Source organism: Coffea eugenioides, chromosome 11, assembly GCF_003713205.1.
Source record: "Coffea eugenioides isolate CCC68of chromosome 11, Ceug_1.0, whole genome shotgun sequence".
NCBI classification, from domain to species: domain Eukaryota; kingdom Viridiplantae; phylum Streptophyta; class Magnoliopsida; order Gentianales; family Rubiaceae; genus Coffea; species Coffea eugenioides.
In genome coordinates, this window is record NC_040045.1 from 40279289 (window position 1) to 40298251 (window position 18963).

Consider the following 18963-nt stretch of genomic DNA (forward strand, 5'->3'; position numbering starts at 1 on the left):
TGAAGATAACAACTGGTCATTGTCTGTACGATGGTGCATGTTAGCAACTGCTTCGTTTAAAACTTCGGGAAATTTAAACCAGGAACTCGAACTTTTTTTTTCTTTTTTTAAGGGTTAATCACATTTTATCCCCTTAAAGAATACCCCATTTCTCAGTTGACCCCCTAACCTTTAATTTTGCTCACTTAACCCCCTTTAGGACAAAATTGCCCTTGTATTACTTTGACTTTTTATTTATCTTGTTTTCCTTTCTTTTGTTTCTTTTTCTCTTTCTTCTTTATTTAATTCTTCCTCTTTCCTACAAAAAATTTCACCTTAATGATTGAAATTAAAAAAGAGGAATTGCAAAGATCTATTTTCTTCTTAAATGATTAAAAAAATATTCAAATCACTTTCCTAAAATACAATTTTTTTAGCCTTTCAATTCTTTTAATTTTGGATTTTCCTCCTTCCTTTCTAGTTTCTCATTTTATTTCCAAGAAAATATCATAAGATGAAATTGTTTTTCTTTCTTTTATTTCTTTTTCTTTTTCTCTTTCTTCTCTCTTTCATCCTTCCCAATAGAAATTCCATTTCAACGAAAATTTTTGTTTTGAGTTTATAATTGCATATTTCTGGGTGAAGGTTTAAAAGACATCAAAAACTAATTTTGATTTTTTGTATGATGCCACGTGTCACAAATTTCAATTGATGATTATTAATCAGGTCACAATTTCATCTTAAGATATTTTCTTGAGAATAAAATAAGAAACTATAAAGGAAAGAGGAAAATCCAAAATTAAAAGAATTGAAAGGCTAAAAAAATTATATTTTAGGAAAGTGATTTGAATATTTTTTTTAATTTTTTAAGGAGAAGATAGATCTCTACAATTCCTCTTTTTTAATTTCAATCATTAAGGTAAAGATTTTTGTGGAAAGAGGAAGAATTAAATAAAGAAGAAAGAGAAAAAGAAATAAAAGAAAGGAAAACAAGGTAAATGAAAAGTCAAAATAATGCAAGGGCAATTTTGTCCTAAAGGGGGTTAAGTGAGTAAAATTAAAGGTTAGGGGGTAAACTGAGAAATGGGGTATCTTTTAAGGGGGGATTAAAATGTGTTATTAAAGAGAATTTTCTCTTAACCCCCCCCCTTTAAACAAAATTGCCCTTGCATTATTTTGACATTTCATTTACTTTGTTTTCTTTATTTCTTTTTCTCTTTCTTCCTTATTTAATTCTTTCTCTTTCCCACAAAAATCTTCACCTTAATGATTGAAATTAAAAAAGAGGAATTGCAGCGATCTATCTTCTCCTTAAATGATTAAAAAAAATTCAAATCACTTTCCTAAAATACAATTTTTTTAGCCTTTCAATTCTTTTAATTTTGGATTTTTCTCTTTCCTTTCTAGTTTCTCATTTTATTCTCAAGAAAATATCATAAGATGAAATGGTTTCCCTTTCTTTTATTTCTTTTTCTCTTTCTTCTCTCTTCATCCTTCCCAATAGAAATTCCATTTCAACGAATTTTTTTTTTTTTAGTTTGTAATTGCATATTTTTGGGTGAAGGTTTAAAAGGCATCAAAAACTAATTTTGATTTTTTGTATGATGCCACGTGTCACAAATTTCAATTGATGATTATTAATCAGGTCACAATTTCATCTTAATATATTTTCTTAGGAATAAAATGAGAAACTAGAAAGGAAAAAGAAAAATCCAAAATTAAAAGAATTGAAAGGCTAAAAAAATTTAGGAAAGTGATTTGAATATTTTTTTAATCATTTAAGGAGAAGATAGATCTCTGCAATTCTTCTTTTCTAATTTCAATAATTAAGGTGAAGATTTTTGTGGGAAAGAAGAAGAATTAAATAAAGAAGAAAGAGAAAAAGAAATAAAAGAAAAACAAGGTAAATGAAAAGTCAAAATAATGCAAGGGCAATTTTGTCCTAAAGGGGGTTAAATGAGCAAAATTAAAGGTTAGAGGGCAAACTGAGAAATGAAGTATTCTTTAAGGGGATAAAATGTGATTAACCCTTATAGAATATTATTAAGTATATATTATACGATTTTTTAAATTTTTTCAAAAGAGCAATTGAAAATCGGCATAATAGTATGAATCTAGAAAAATTACACATATAAATCATACTTGAATAGTACAAATATATTTATAAGTTACGAAAGTGTGTGTGTGTGTATATATCAATAGAATTACTACACTTTTTAAAAATATGCTAAATGAATACCAATTTTAACATTTGAATCAATTAAAAATTTCTTACATTATTGGTTTAATATGCATAAATCTATAAAAATATATATATAATATAAATCTTTGCTCTTTTGTATATAACTATGTTATTATCCTTAGGGTTAATCACATTTTATCCCCTTAAACAATACTCCATTTCTCAGTTTATCCCCTAACCTTTAATTTTGCTCACTTAACCCCCTTTAGGACAAAATTGCCCTTGCATTATTTTGACTTTTCATTTACCTTGTTTTCTTTTCTTTTATTTCTTTTTCTCTTTCTTTTTTATTTAATTCCTTCTCTTTTCCACAAAAATCTTCACCTTAATGATTGAAATTAAAAAAGAGGAATTGCAGAGATCTATCTTCTCCTTAAATGATTAAAAAAATATTCAAATCACTTTCCTAAAATACAATTTTTTTAGCCTTTCAATTCTTTTAATTTTGGATTTTCCTCTTTCCTTTCTAGTTTCTCATTTTATTCTCAAGAAAATATCATAAGATAAAATTGTTTTCCTTTCTTTTATTTCTTTTTCTTTTTCTTCTCTCTTTCATCCTTCCTAATAGAAATTCCATTTCAACGAAAATTTTTGTTTTGAATTTGTAATTGCATATTTCTGGATGAAGGTTTAAAAGACGTCAAAAATTAATTTTGATTTTTTGTATAATGCCACGTGTCACAAATTTCAATTGATGATTATTAATCAGGTCACAATTTCATCTTAAAATATTTTTTTGGGAATAAAATGAGAAACTAGAAAGGAAAGAGGAAAATCCAAAATTAAAAGAATTGAAAGGCTAACAAAATTGTATTTTAGGAAAGTGATTTGAATATTTTTTTAATCATTTAAGGAGAAGATAGATCTCTGCAATTCCTCTTTTTTAATTTCAATCATTGAGGTGAAAATTTTTGTGGGAAAGAGGAAGAATTAAATAAAAAAGAAAGAGAAAAAGAAATAAAGAAAGGAAAACAAGGTAAATGAAAAGTCAAAATAATGCAAGGGCAATTTAGTCCTAAATGGGGTTAAGTGAGTAAAATTAAAGGTTAGGGGGTAAACTGAGAAATGAGGTATTCTTTAAGGGGATAAAATGTGATTAACCCTTATCCTTAAACAAATCTTAAAATTTTGAGTTAAACAATTAATCCTTCCCCTCCCTACAAAATTCTAAGCATATAGGGGGATTTAAGGGTTAAATTCACTTTGCACTCTTTCACTAAATCTCAATTTTCACTTTAATCCTTAAATTATATATTAGGACACTTTAATTCTTAAACTATTAAAACTATCCCATTTAAGTGCGATGGCTAATGAAATCCCCAAAATCGTTTGAATTCACCTGTTTTTCAAATACAATGCTACAATAATACACGAATAAAAACAACTCTAAAATACCTCATCCATACAATATATAAAAAATAACTCACAAATATACAAAAAAAAAAATTCTACAACATCTTTCATCTATTATCACCATCCACCATCATCTCCTCTTTCTTTGTTTCTCCTCTCCGTCCACCTCCTCCCTCTTCTTTCTCTCTCTCCTTGACTCTCCTTCATCCTCCTCTATTCCCCTTCCCTCTCTCTTCCTCGCCACCCCTCTCCCTTCCCCCCTCCGATCTGACTTTAACTAGATTGTGATGGGGGAGAGGGGAGGGGCCAAATTGGAGAAGGGGGAAAAGGAGGGCGTGGGTGGCGACGAAAAGAGAGGGGGAGGAGAAAGGAGGGAAGGGGTGGTGACTATAGTGGGTAGAGCCATAGAGGCGGTGGTAGGGTTAATTTTAAAAAAGGATTCTAAAATTTTTTTTAATTTCAAAAGGTATCAAAAAATATATTCCAAAAATTTCTCCAAAAACATTTACAGCAAAAGTTTTTTATATATACTGTTACAGTAAAATATTTCAAAAGCAGCTAATCCAAATGGGGGCAACACAGTTGCATGTTGCAAGGGCATAGAAGGAAAATCAAATTAAACAATAACAAAAAAAAATTTCAGAAATTAAAGGGAAGAGAGGTATTTGGGATCCAAAGTGCAAATTGGTATACAATATAGGAGTCCAGAGACTAAAATGTCCCAAATTGGAGTTGAGATCAAATTGAAAATCAAGATATAGTTAAAGGATGCAAAATGGAATTAATCCATAGATGTAATTCAACTTTAACTAATCTTAAAAACTAGAAAGGCTGATCCAAGGAATTCAACAACAGAGCATTGTTTTGTTTCAACATTTAGAATTGATGAAAATAGTCAAAGCACATTCATGTCATCTTAGTAAACGACAAAATCAAAAAAATTGTTGCACTTGTTTAATTTATTTGTGAGTGCGTTCCCCTTCCATTAGGAAGTTGCATCAGTCTTGGGAGCTAGCAGCTCCATTAGTCCTTGTCTCCTTCGGAATCATTTTCCGTGGTCCTATAACATATTTGGCACTGTGCTCAAAACTCAAAAGTGCAGCAGCAGAACTTGTGATTTTGTGAATTTGGTACTCCAAATTCCCGCTCATTTTGAGTATTCTGTTGGTCACTCCCCAACTCCTTTTTTCGCAGGGTCCTCTTGACCACTGAACCAGCACCAAAGTAAACATCTAAAACAAAGATACTTTACCAGATGTTATTTCTTGGCATTGATTACTCATGCCCGGTACATTTATATCGAGCTAATTAGGCCGGTACTCTAATTTTACCAAAATTCTCAATGTCACAGTAGCTTATGTTACACAAAATTGCATGCTTGCTTCATTGCCCCCTATTTTTGGATTCTACCAATACAGTAAAGCATAATTTCGTCACTATTTTCCAAATTCAATGGGAATTGTCCTCGTGGAAATTGACAAAGCCCGATAACAGACGCCACAAAATTTTTCCTACACAAAGCCCCTGGGTGATGTATATCTCGACCTACGTAAATAGGTTTCCACAACTATCCATTGGAACTGAACCCTATCTGGTTCTTTTAGTAGCTTGATTGCTTGCACTAGTCCAAGATCGCCCCGTTTCTTTCCATCCTAGCAGCTAGTATCAGTGCGACGGCCAATATCAGCAGTCCTTTAGAGTCCACTGCAAACTTCAAGAAATCACCTGTCTTGCAACTCCAAAGCTTAAAGCATGAGCATCTAAATCAGAGGCACAAAGACAGCATGAGTATATGGCTCACGTATTGACTTGATGGATCAGTACTCCGTATGTGAAGAGTTTGTAGTGATACTTTTCTGGAGTACCGGATCCATTGTGAATTTGCATCTAGAGATAGTTGTGGCAACGCTCAGGTACGTGCAGACCTACAATCATCCAGATGACTTGCTCCAACTTTAATTATGTCGAGCAGTTGGGATTTGAGTCAACCTTGATTACCCTGGTATTGTAGGAGCCACAGAAGCTGCACTTGTGATACAGCCAATGAAATGGTGCTGATCCCTTCTTGTCGCAATCATGACACAGGATATCCTGGACCAAGAAAACAAAAAAAAAAAAATCCTTTACTTTATGGATTTCTTTTTTTCTATCTTTTTAAGGGTTTACTGTGTGGATGTTATTGATGATGTTTTCCACTTTTTCCCGGAAGGAAAGAGTCCTCTTATTTTTGTTACTAATTTGATTCATGAAGTATCTTTATGCGTCAAATCTTCACAAGCAAAGCAAAGGAAAGACTGTAGAAAAATGAAGTATAACTGCTATACTTGACAGCGGTTTCTATATTCTTCAGGGAGCACTTCAGAAGCCATTAAAGCGTCAAGCATCCCAAAATACACCTACATGGAAAAGAAAATCCAAATTAAAAATGTATGTAGATCGCAAATCAAAGTGCCCTCTGACTCGTTGCTTGACAACGTTAGTATTTAGCAATAGATTCTCCCTCAACACTCCAGAGAAGACCTACCTTCAAAACACTCAAGACTAGCAACACACGATGGAGCACTTAGCCAAACAACAAATGGTTAGTATTGCACTTAATGAATAAAACTTCTTGAGAGCATTTGGCTGGAAAGGGCCAAAAACAAAGATTTTATCCAGAACAAGATGCCTGCACATACTTGATACTGCTAGGCTTAGGTGAAAGTGCATTTTCACTTGATTTTCAAGAATATGGTAACAAGTAAATCATTCTCTCTCGTAACCAGGAAAGTCATAAAGGATTGCCATCAAATAGTCATGAAAGAATAATGCGAGTCTGAATAAGGAAAGAGTTCTCTTACCGACATGTCTCCCATAGATTTGCTACAGATAGGGCAGACATAGTGTGTTCGAGCGTATGCCTGAAGAAATAACAGAAATTGATATTAAAAGCAACATACTCTGAAATAGAAACTTCTCATCAATTTTTGTCCAATCAAGTCTGAAGCGGCAGATAACAAATATAGACCTGAAAGCAAGCTGAGTGCATGAAATGGCCACAAGGGAGAGCTCTGACAGTTGCACTTGATGTGAACAAAAAATCGCAGCATATGGGGCAATTGGTTTCCAGACCTTTCTCCCTGCATTTGTGGTCTACTAATTTCATTCCCAAGCAACAATTGCAGGTCATACAATGAAAGAAGTCGATACCAAGTCCATTTCCGAGGCGGCATAAATTGCAAAAAGGACAATGATATACTGTCCTGAAGTTACAAAAAGGGAAAAAAAACATATCAGCAAGCAAGATATAGTATAAGATCGATACCAGATGCATCTTAAGTTGCCATCTGTTATAGCCCCCATCTGGCCATTATTCTGGACTAAAAAGTTCAATATAAGACAATGGAACCCCACCAATTTATACCAGAAACCACACCATTTCATTGCAGAAAGCTTTATGTGTAGCTTCCTATAGTTGTGCTTCATCACACTGTTAAAGGATCAATGCCCTCCTATTTGCTTTAAAAAAACAGACCCAGTGCATATGGGTGATAAAAGCACAGAAAAGGAAATAAAGGGAACAAGATGAACACAAAAAATGGAAACAGTTTAACTTCACACTATATTGATGAAGAACCTCAAATACTATTCACAGACAGCTTTAGTTTATACATATAAGATTGAATAACAACTCAACTGAGCAGCATCTATCTAATTAACTTCCGTGGTTGAATTAGCAGGTAGGCAAACACATATATATACCATGTATACCTGGATGTACACACAGACATATATATATATCTATGTCGCATCCCTGAAACATTATATTAAACATTTTGCATCCATGTAGACAAGTAAAAAAGTGGGAAGTGCGAAAGATCTTTGGAACTTTTTACCTTTCGTCATCAAAAAATTTGCAGCTACTACAATAATATTTTGCCATCGAAAATCCGTCGCAAGATGGTGTCGTGCAAACAGGCCCAACAGGCTGAATTTTCAAGCATTTCATACACATCATTTCAGATGTTGCTTTCCTGCAAAGAGAACACAAAATTAAACTTAATATAAAACTCAAAAAAGGACTAGGAGGTTAAAGCAGTTACCTTTCCATAGAATGGTCACTGACATTGTCATGGCAGAACCTGCATGTAAACAATTTTCCACAGCAAGCAGCTCGGAGCTTGCAATTTCTTTTGTAATGCTCACACCCAAACACTTGTTTCTCAGGGTCCTGGTATGATGGAGAACATCCAATTACATCTGCATCCTCAGCAGTTTCATCTGTCCTTGCCTGAGGTAGCTTCTGCTGGGCAGCAATCCAGCGACTACATAAAATACGTATAAGTTGAAGTAGAACAGATAAAACCATACTAATTGCCAATAGCTATAGTAAGGAGAAACCTGGTCATAAGATTTTGAATGAGGTAGGCTTTTCTTCTTGGGTCAAGAGAAGAATCCTGAGAGACCTTTCTTATCTCCGACTCAAGCTCATTCTGATTCATTCGGAAAATATCTTTCCAACCAGGCTTAAAAGTATAATCACTCTGGTCCAGTGACTCATGCATATCATAGCCTACGAAGTGCAAACTCAAGTTCAAGAAATCTGACCTTTATGATATGAATTTTGCGGAAGTATCATTAACATACAAGATAAGCAACAGTACTATAGTTACTACAGTCTTCTTAGATGACACAACAAAGAATTTAGTCGCAAAATTAAAAGATTTTCTGGCGTGAACTAAAGATTAAAAAGACCTTGTGAAATACTATTGTCTGATGTTGATTTCTCTGATGATGCAGCTGAACCTTCCCACCATTCATTTAGCCACTCACTGAACATCGTGTTCTTGGTTGCTTGCTTCCAAGTATCCATCATGGTATTTTGCTCTTCCTGAGTAAGAGCAGATGTTACCCATGGTAACATGGATTGAAGCACCTCTGCTCCTGTGGTACCAATTATGCGACCAACAAGTTTGTCTTGCTCCTCAACTGAAAAATGCATCTCAAATAATGGCCACAGCTCAAGTTCTTCACGCATGACATGATGATCCAATGTTACTCTGATGGACTTACACATGCCCTGTACTTTCGTAGCCAGTTCACTATATTTTCTCAGGCTATTAGTTGTACTGCAAGAGTCATCATCTCCTGAACTTTGATCTCCTGTCATACTTTTGCTCTTCAAACTTTCACAAAGTTGAGAAAGCTCAGAGAGCGCAGATGAAATATCTTCAAATAGCTTTTCTTCCTGCTTATGGTCCAATGTATAGGAGTGACTAACATTGTGTAGAGTCTCTTTCGATTCTAAAGCCGGGAAGACAATGTCGTCCTCAGCATTACTGTGAGCTCGATATAAGCCCCACAAAAGACGAAATCTGCCACTAAACTGCCTAATGAAAATCTCATCACAATCACCAAGTTTCCCAGATTCAATGTCCAGAAACTCTAAATCCTTCCGGATGGCTTTGTGAAACTTAAATATGTTATCTATGGGTCTAGTTGCAGAACCGCAATCATTTGAGCTGATGTCTGTTTCCCAGTTGAAGAGACAGGAATTAAGTGAAGGAGCACTAGGACCAAAAGATAAGGATCGCAAAGATTTTCCTGCAGCAAGAGAACTTGTTCCCAGATTATTGTTGTTCACTCCTAACCCAGGAACACAACAGGATTGATTACTAACACTTGCTTTCTGGAGCTCTATAGATCTCACAGGAACAAGACTTGTACTTTCTTCCAGTATTACGGAGTCTCCAGACTCTACTGGAATTTCATCATCAACTGCCTCACCAATCAAAATACTTTGGCCTGTCTTGCTTGAATAGGAACAGGCACAAGAAAATCCGTCAAAGCTCTCTCGTGATTCTGTCAGCATTTTTGAAGCGCAACAACCATTTCCACCTGAGGACAAACAAATGCTCCTTGGACGACCTTTGCATGCCCAACCAGAGAAAAGTGTAACTAATACAGAGTCTGATGCTGGAGCTGTCAGATAAACAAGTCAGAAACAGTCAACAATTATGTTTGAGCATACATTCCACAAGGAAAAGACAGATCTCAAGGAGTAGGAAATTTATAGAGGACCTGCCATATGCATGTTCTTTAGAAAAATTCTCCCTTCCTCTTCATCTAGTGATCCTACCAACCATGGCAATACGCATTCAATCAGCCTCAGAGGCATCACACACAAGCTCTGATACTGAAGCTTCCGCTGCAGTTCATAGCTGAAATGCCTTCTTGCAAGTGGAAGAACCTGGGATGGCAATACATTTAATTTAAACCTCAAAAAAGTCTTAATAGGCTAACATACTTTCAACTTCAGGAGGAAAATGCAAATCTGACGTCCATATAGGAGACAAAGAAGTTAACAGCCTTTCAGCCCCAGGCCTTAGGTCAACAAGAACTAAGAGAAAATTTTTGAATCTTAGGCCAGAGCTCACCTGAATTTCCTCATTCTGGAAGTGCTTCTTTAAGGTATCCATTATATGATCAGCATGTGAACATAATTTTGAACAAAATTCACCAGAAGAGGAGTTTGCTCCTGCACGTTCAATACTTTCCATTAAACATCTGAACTTCTCAAATTGACTTTCTTCTTCGGCGTGCTCTTGAGCAAAAGATAATCCTGCATCTACAGCAGGGAATATAACTTTGTCCTCAGCAATGCTGCAGTCAAAGGTTGAACAGAAGCTTGTCAATCACAAATTTTATTTTCACAGTATCATTTAGAAGATGGAAGGATAAATTAAATATTCTCAGACATCTCCATTATCTGAAATGAAGTGTTTCTACAATAACTAACATTAGATCATAGTTCTTAAAATTATGAAAACTATATGCTCATATAGCAATTCCCAAAATTACTCCCTTGGAGTAAATCTAACACCAGAAGCTGCAAATCAAGTGAAAAATAGCAATAATATGGTTATACAATACTAATTATTTTCAAAATAGAATCATAGAGGTGAGAAGCAAACATTAATTTACCTGTGGAAGATGCAAACTTCAGCAATAAATTGTAGCCTCTCTCTAAAGGCAGACAAATCAGAAAAATCTCCAGAAGATTTGATCATTCTAGCTGCTTCAGCAATGTCATTTATTTCCTTTAGAATAGCCTTATGCCAGTGCAATATCTCATCTATAGGGTGACTTAGACCACTGAAGGTTGATGGGAAAAATTTTCGTTTTTCTGCAGTAGAAGATTTACAAGGGCAAGGCCTATTCTCACTTGGTCTAATTAAGTTGCTAGCTATATCATCTTCACAACTTCTACGCTTCTTGTTAATCTTCATGCCATCCATCCAGGTGAATATTACCTTCATCAAAAGGATTTTAAGTCAGCAATGATACAATATGATGAAAGATTTTTCTCTGTCTCTAAGAAAATCCACTCACCTGTTGAAGAAGTTTTTCCTCAGGGATTATTCTGTACAAGCATTTACGCATGTCTTGACGCTCATCAGATGAAATGGAGGAAGAAAGCCATGGAAGGAATTCTGCCATCATATTAACAGGAATGCTGCATAAAAATTGCCATGCCAATGAAGCCTGCTCCTCAAACGAGAATTTCTCAATGAGCAATGGAAAGACCTGAGCAAACAAAGGGAGATCTCAATTAATTGGACAATATTTCCCAATCACATAAACCTAAGACACCAGACAATTAAGTAGCATGAACACAAGACAAGTGTTGCTTACTTCACATGAAGACAAAATAATTATACAAAAGGCTCTCATCATTCCATAGTCTTGGAAAGGCAAGACTATGCAGCCTTGACCCAACATGCTAACATTGCATTTCCATTAGAGAAATGTAAATATATGTTGTATGGAGTATACATCTTGATTTTAGAAGCAATATTCATCAAGTAATACTAGGGAGAAGGTTATCTGTCACATGGTAAACGTACGAAGACAAACACATGAGAAAAGAACAAGTATGAAATAACGTTATGTCAGAAGAGAACCAGTACAAGACTCCTGAAAATATAATTTGCACAAAGAGTTCTACAAATATCAGCTAACAGCATATATCTCTTTTGTACCAACATTCCAAGAAATGGAGCATATTTACAAGAAAGTCAAAACCTTCTTTTCCTCCAAATACATAAATGTTTATCGGGAAACAGCCATGGAGTTACAGAGTCTGATAGAAAGAAGAATCCAAAAGAACTATGTCACCACAGGTGCCACAAAACATCTCATGCATGTTTTTCTTTGCTCTCTAACTACATCAAGTCTTTAAATGGATTCTTTGTTCCATCAAAAGATACCAAAGCTAGCACGATGTTTGTGGCTGCTGGTACATGATACCATCTCATCTAAGCCAAAACTTGGTCCGAATACTGTGAAACCTGCTTATCCTTGGCAAAACTCCTATACAACCCAATACTAAGCAATTTTTGTTACATGACAAAAATTATAAGTATTTGAAATCATTGTAGCTAAAATGTCATATTGTTGTACACCTATCCAATAACAGATGCAGAAGTTTTTTTTTTTTTTTTTTTTCATTTACTGCATAAAAAAGATACCTGTTCCTCTTCCTTGGACATGTGCTGGCTGATTGAGGTTCGAAGGGCCCCTGTGCAAGAGGCCAACTCTCTTTTGTAGCTTTCATTATTTTGCTTATCAGAATCCAGTAGTGCAAACAGCTGATCAAAAAGCACACTTTCTCCTTCATGCTCAAGAGAATAAGTTCGTGCCACATTTTTTACACGGATATCAAGCGCAGGAAAGATTACCTGATATATCCAAAAATACAACATGACAAGAAGTTGCAAACCTCACTTAGGATTCAATAAATTAACCTATTGCTCAAAAGGTCATAACTGAAAACATGAACGATGTAATCAGCTAGATGAGGAGAGAACTGGCATAATAGATCCATATATAAGAGAGAAATTTCATCAAGCACGTGAAGAGAAATTATAATGAGCCGTAATTAAGATAATACCCCTTGCGGCAGCATTATATTATATCTATGTGTTGAAACCAAGTTGAATCACAATGCAACCAACTTGCTCAAAAACATCTCCCACTTCCAACTTAAAAAAGGCACTCATAGGGCATTGAGGATTTCAAGACAACATAGAATTTCCATTCAGCCAAATATCTGAAGAAAGGATGAGATATTCTTGCACGGGAAATTAGAAGCTACGAAACTTATCCTCATCTGGTGACAAACGATCTCTCCAGTTTCCAGAAACATGGTGGCGGTAGCAGACTACTAATTCCAAGAGTCTTCTAGTGAGAAGCATAGAAATGATTCCATCAAATTATTAGATTGACAGTAGTTTTAGATATAATTTCACATAACTCAAATGTTTTACTACGTCAAAACAGAAGATGAATGTCTTAACTTCCAAAAGATTAACTTGTTTTCTGCATATCTCTCAGCTTGTAGTAAAGTTCAACCAGTCAACATTTGGTGCAGGCATGAAATGAGCCCATCAAATTTATAGGTTCACAGTAGTTTTAGATTCAATCACACAAAGATCAAATATTTTACTATGTCAAAACATAAGATGATGACTGCCTTAACTTCCAAATTGTTCTCTGTATGTCGCTGCTCTTGCAGTAAAGTTTCAGCCAACATTTGGTTCAGGGATGAAGCTCTGTATGTCCTAATACTGAATATTATGGTCAACTAAAGGCCACTGAAGTGGGTATTGTTATTAGAAACAGTTCAGAAGTGACCAAATAGCTGCAATTGCAGGGGGTATCCAAGGTTAGACACAAGCTACATCACAAGCAAAACTTTCGATTTGGCATAGAAAACCAGCAGCTGAGAAGGCAACCACTAATGCAAGTGATAGAAGTCTTCATGATAGAGGAAACGCAATCCGAAAACTATGGTGCTGCCAATACCGATGAGCATACAAATAAGATACAATATTAGCACTCAAAGAGTTTTAAGGATATTGTCTTAGTTGAGGATAAAAACCATATGACTGAGGCTTTTAAGCATTAAGGTTTTACTGATTAAGACATTATAATGGCTTTTAGGAATTTCTGAATAGAATGACTTCATGGAATAGACAAATTCCTCAGTGCTTGAAACATTCTCTTTAAGAGCTTATTCCTTCCATTAAATGCTTCCACTATCAATAAGGCATGGTGGATAGTGACTATCTTTTGTTTCAGCTTTTAACACCCACATGTTCCCGCATTTAAAAAGGAACTAAAATGACCGATCATGCAGAGGTTCCAAGTTAATGCTCAAATAGAAAACTCAAAATCCAACCAAGATACTGTAGCTTACACCATCAAAACTAGTTTTTTCTTCATATAACAACAACATGAAATAAACCTTCAGACCAGTCTAGTAAACTTGAAAACATCTACCAAGACAACTATCTATGTAATACAAATATTATGTTCCCTGCAAACACTAATTAGGGTGGTGAAAACAAAAATTATATCACAATAATTATAAAGAAACAACAAAGTTACTGAGCGAAACTAAAATGCCCCAAAAACTTATAATTTGTCAGATGTAACAAAATCTTTTTCATCATCATGGCCATACATATACATTTAGACGGTTGTGAACGTGTAAACAAGTAGAAAGACACCACAATAATCAAAATCATCGAGATTGAACAGATATTAGTTAGTAAAACCCTTTTCACAATGTTTTTGGTGAGGGAAAAAAATCATCTTTGTCCATTTACTTTGATTTCCGCCAATGTAAAAATCACAAGATCCCATCTTTATTATCTTTTTTTGTTCTATGTTAAATCCGTCATTTCACCTTTTCAGCCCATTCAAATGTTCTACTTCCAAAACAGAAGAACAAATAATACTCATTAATTTCAATTAGACAAGCTTAAATTATCCTATGGAACCAAATAATCATGTCAAATAAAAAGCAATCCAAATCTAAATTTCAGCATTTATAACTCCGAAAAACACCGAATTCAAGCATAAATACATAAACACACATAAATTAAGCTTGATAATCCAGTATTTAACTAAAAATACATAATTAATTCGCCAACTAACCTCATCCTCAGCATTGCAGTGATGTTTATATATTGACCTGAAAAAACGATACCGTTGCAGCAAAGGCTTGATATCAGAATTATAATTGCAACTACTGCCATTAGAATTCGTAGCAAAGCTCATGGCCGCCCTGTGAAGCCCGTCCAGCTCGGCCCGAATTGCCTTATGGAAAAACAAGAAAATCCGAATTGGCGACGAGCTTTTCAATCTATTCACTGTCCCATTCTGATCCATTTCCATCTGCTGCCCGATTGCCGGTCCGGCCATTACCCCAACGCCGCCGTTTTGGACCCCCGCCGCCGTCGTTAAAGGCATCGCCATTTCTAAAATATTTATTTATTTATACCCAAAATTCTCAATTTTACCACCGAAAAGTTTAAATTTTAGTTGTGATTTCAGATTCAGATTTCATAAATGTACCCCTGTCTGGTAAAAGAAGAATCCGAGAAAAGTAGATTGAAGATAAAGAAGGAAAAAAGAAAGGGAAACGGAAAAAGGAAGATGTTGTTGGAGGATAAAAAGCGGGCAATAAATGGTTGGCCACGTGGCCAGGAGCTTTGGTTTCGGTTGGTGACGTGGCTATAATGGTCCACGTCAGAAGGGATTTGGTGGTGGGGTCCAGACTCAAGTCGCTGTTGGCTGCTTATGGCACGTGAGGGTGTGAGGAGGCACGTGCGAGAATGAAGTCAGGTATGTGGCAAAAGGGGGAAGAAGGGTGAAAGATGGAAGACGCAGTGACGTGAGCTGTGTGAGACTGAAGAAATTGGTGACCTAAGAGTCTTATTGGAGGATGGTGCAGGAAAGCATATTTAGAAATTGATTTGTATGAAATTGGATGAGGCACACGCCCACACATGGTGTCTATTACTATATCTAAGTCATTTTTATAATTCTACTAGTACTTCTACAATATTTTGATCATATATATAAATATAGTATTTTGATTATTTTTTATATTTTATTTGAGTTGATAATTATTTGAAAAAATTATTTTATATTGTATCCAAAAATTACATCTATATAAATTATCTTTTATTTCACATACAGCAGTACAATATATTGTAGAAAGTCTATAATTATTTCAAAAGAAAATTTTTAAATCATTTTCATCTAAACACATACGGGTGAAATTCAATCCCTACAGCTAACCTTTTCTTATAGACTAAAAGAAGAAAAATTTAAAAAAAATAAAAAAAGAAAATGTAATAGTCATGCATACATGCATTGGCTATACTTTACACTCTTCAAATGCTTATGATAATAGATTAAACCTCTTGATATTATAAATCCCACAAATGAATACTTTGAAAATTATTCACATTGTAGCTAATTTTCACAAAATTGCCATGAGAACTTTCTATAAAAGCATAAAGAATTGGATCAAACACTTCAAAGTCATAATGGGATGATTCGTATAATTCGATTTGCCTTCCAAAAACCACATAGTTAAAGATTATATGAGCTTGTATGCAAGTGCCCTTATAGCATGGACAATGCGAAATAGAAAATTGCATCTGTGATGATTGGTGACGGAACTTATGACTCGATCCAAATGTCTTTATGGCTAGTGGTGCAAAAAATTTTTAAAAAAAAAATATTAGAGGAAAGAAAAAGAAAGTTTGACTGGTTAGAGATGGCGACCTTTGCGTCGGTGGTGGATTACTCAGCCATGCAATGCATAAATGGGCCCGCGATGGAGTCAAAAATTAATGGAATTCAGGGCGAATTAGGTATTGACTTTTTGCCCACAACACTTGGGTCTTTTTCTTTTTTTAATGGTATGTTTTTGCCTTTTCACAATGGTATTTTAAACCTTTTATCGGACATGCAGTCTTTCCCACAGATTTTGCAGTCCAAGCGGAGATAAGTCTTGGAGACCATGAGTCGGATTCATGTCATTTTGCTAAACGAAATAGTTAAACACAAAAAAAAAAAGGCAAGATGGAAAAGAAAAGATGGAAGGAACAAAAAAGGACAAAAGTCATATTCAACTTGTACGTTTAGAATTGTAAACTAATCAAACCTCAGTCAAGTTTATTCAATTAAAGATCTATAACTTAAACATTTAACCGGTCAAGCTCGAGCTCATTACACAAGTTTCTTTATTATGCGTAATATTTTTTTTTATTTTTTTTAATGTTCTATTTGAAGTTGGAATGAAACCTCAACTCGAACTTCTGTTACTTTAGAAGTAAGATAATGCAAACATTGGAACTGCCTTATTATTCCTAAGCAAAGAAAGAAAAAATAAATAGAACTCTTTTCAAATAGCTTTGTGTTTGGATAGTAAATTATTTAAGATAATTTTGTGAAAAAATACTGTAGTTCCTTTTTGACGTGATTTATATGAGATAAAAAGATAATTGAAAAATATACTGATAATACAAACAAGTCAGCAGTGTGTGTAAATAAGTTGAAAATAACGTGTAATCAAAACACACTAATGATTCAGTGGTAAATTTAGGATAATAGGAGCCCCGACTTTGACGTAATTCAAATGTTATTGGATGCACAAATAAGCTGGGTGACCATTGGATTTTTGTTTCTCCTGAGGCTGGAGTGGTTGTGTTGGAGTTGGGGGTGGCAGTTGAAGTAGTGCTTTTTAGTGTGGATCTAGATTTCAACACTTGCATCATTCAAGGTGATGGTGTTAAATAGGATGAAGATGTTGAAAGTTGAGAAGAATTTGTCAGACTTGGGGCTTGGTTGGAGGACTTATTAAAGGATAATAATTCTATTCTCCAGGTAGGATCAAGATTAACAAAGAGGCTCGGTTATACATTGGCAAAGCAAGCCAAGTTCTCTTAGGTCCCAAAATTAGGGGCTTCTATTCGTTGTATATTCAGCACTAGGGTTGGAAGATAAGAATCATGAGAGACAGAGAGCTATAATTTTTTTTTATTCCCCTATCAAATATAAATAATCTATATTACATATAATGGGAGAGCATTTTTTTCGGTGTAAATAATTCATGTCACTTAATTTTATATATAAAAAGAATTTGCCCTCTAAGTTAGTTTTTTTGCCCTCTAAAGTTCCCTCTTTTTTCTCTACCATGATCTTAAGTATAGGTGAAAACAATAACTTTTTTTTTTTAAATAGTTGTATATATGTTTGTTGTGCTAGTTCATGTTTTAGTCGACATTTGCAGGCCACAATTGTAATACAATGTCCTTAATAACTCGAAAGCCACTAAAATAGTTTATGGACACAACAAAGAAAAAAATTTATGGACAATTCCCATATAAATTACCTTTTGATTTGGTATGTAACTAAACAAACTAATCGTTGTGTTATCTGTTTTCTACTTGCATATTTCACCTAAATAATTCAGTAGCAAACAGCAAATTTTTGTTCTTTCACACTATTAGTCTCTTGTGTATAAAAAATAAAAATGACACAATTTTCTACATTTTTTTTTTTTTTACCAAGATAAGACCCCTCTTTTACCCCACCCCCTTCCATTAATTCGGCTAATGGTTTTAAAAACCTCATCACAGACAATGGGCCAGTCTCAAATAGCATCAGCCCCAAAAGGACCACCGGGGAACATCAAACTTTGCATGGGCCAGCCTGTGGTTTGCAGGGTAGCTATTGCCTTTGTTCGGGCCAGCCTGCGCCATGGTCTGGCCATTAGGTTTTTTTTTTGGTCTGGCCATTAGGTTGATCCGCTCTGCCTTTACAATTGTGAGTATTTGTTGATCGTTTATTGAATTATTGTAATAGACATGATACCAAGACATCAGTGCTCTTTTTTATTCTAATTTTTTTTTAGTGTAAATGAGAATATTCAAATCGTAACTTTTTAGTTTTATTCCCGTCCTTGAAGTGCTCAATCCAACCCTCCTACCAAATAAATTTCATTTAGATTTGAGATACTATTTGTGAGATATTTTTGAGATATTGTTAGTATTGTTAATATTTTAAAGAGATATTGTTAATAGATTTGAGATATTGTTAATATTTTTGAGATACTTGTTAAAGGAAAAGTAGCCTAGATTTGTTTTGCTCAAAAAATAACGCAGTTGTATAAAAAATAAATAGTTATTATATCAAATGACTGAATGAGGTTTCACATATGACTTGAATCTAAACGTGATTAAGGTGTTTCTAACTTTTTATTCATTTGCTTTTTTCCGTTTTTGCCATCAAATTGCAATTTTATTGCATTCTGAAAATTATATATATAGTATTTGAAAGATAGAATTGGAAAACTAGACAAAATTTAGTACCATTTCACATGGCCCATACAATAAATCAACATATCCACAACCAATGCCCAATGCCCATTAATGCATTAGATACCCGCGTACATGATATGATACATATTACTAGTATCAATTTCTCCGTGTTACCAATCTTCCGAATACAAAGTGATAAGCATTATAGGTGCATCGTACACGCCC

The 18963-nt window shown here is 34.5% G+C and overlaps 1 protein-coding gene across 2 annotated transcripts; it reads right to left on the bottom strand.

The window, feature by feature from the left end:
• Window positions 1–4810: 4810 nt before the first annotated feature.
• Window positions 4811–15013, bottom strand: LOC113751403 (zinc finger protein BRUTUS-like). 2 transcript variants are annotated; one of them, XM_027295413.1, is made up of 14 exons: window positions 14558–15013; window positions 12085–12294; window positions 10946–11140; window positions 10538–10866; window positions 9991–10216; window positions 9635–9803; window positions 8309–9535; window positions 7955–8126; window positions 7657–7878; window positions 7450–7587; window positions 6582–6816; window positions 6415–6474; window positions 5899–5970; window positions 4811–5665 (listed from the first exon to the last, which is right to left on the bottom strand). In XM_027295413.1, exons 1-14 carry the CDS (start codon window positions 14876–14878, stop codon window positions 5534–5536), a joined length of 3708 nt encoding a protein of 1235 aa, XP_027151214.1. In that variant the 5' UTR covers window positions 14879–15013; the 3' UTR covers window positions 4811–5533. The 2 variants fall into 2 exon arrangements, with proteins under 2 accessions (XP_027151214.1, XP_027151215.1); XM_027295414.1 differs by having other exon boundaries at window positions 5574–5665; window positions 5891–5970.
• Window positions 15014–18963: the final 3950 nt, after the last annotated feature.

Excerpts from the sequence above, each read along its gene's own strand:
- LOC113751403 (XM_027295413.1), bottom strand. The coding sequence starts at position 14,878 with ATGGCGATGCCTTTAACGACGGCGGCGGGGGTCCAAAACGGCGGCGTT. Across the intron at positions 7,588-7,656 it reads AGTGACCATTCTATGGAAAG|GAAAGCAACATCTGAAATGA; the intron begins GTAACTGCTTTA and ends TTCTCTTTGCAG. Across the intron at positions 6,475-6,581 it reads TGCACTCAGCTTGCTTTCAG|GCATACGCTCGAACACACTA; the intron begins GTCTATATTTGT and ends TTATTTCTTCAG.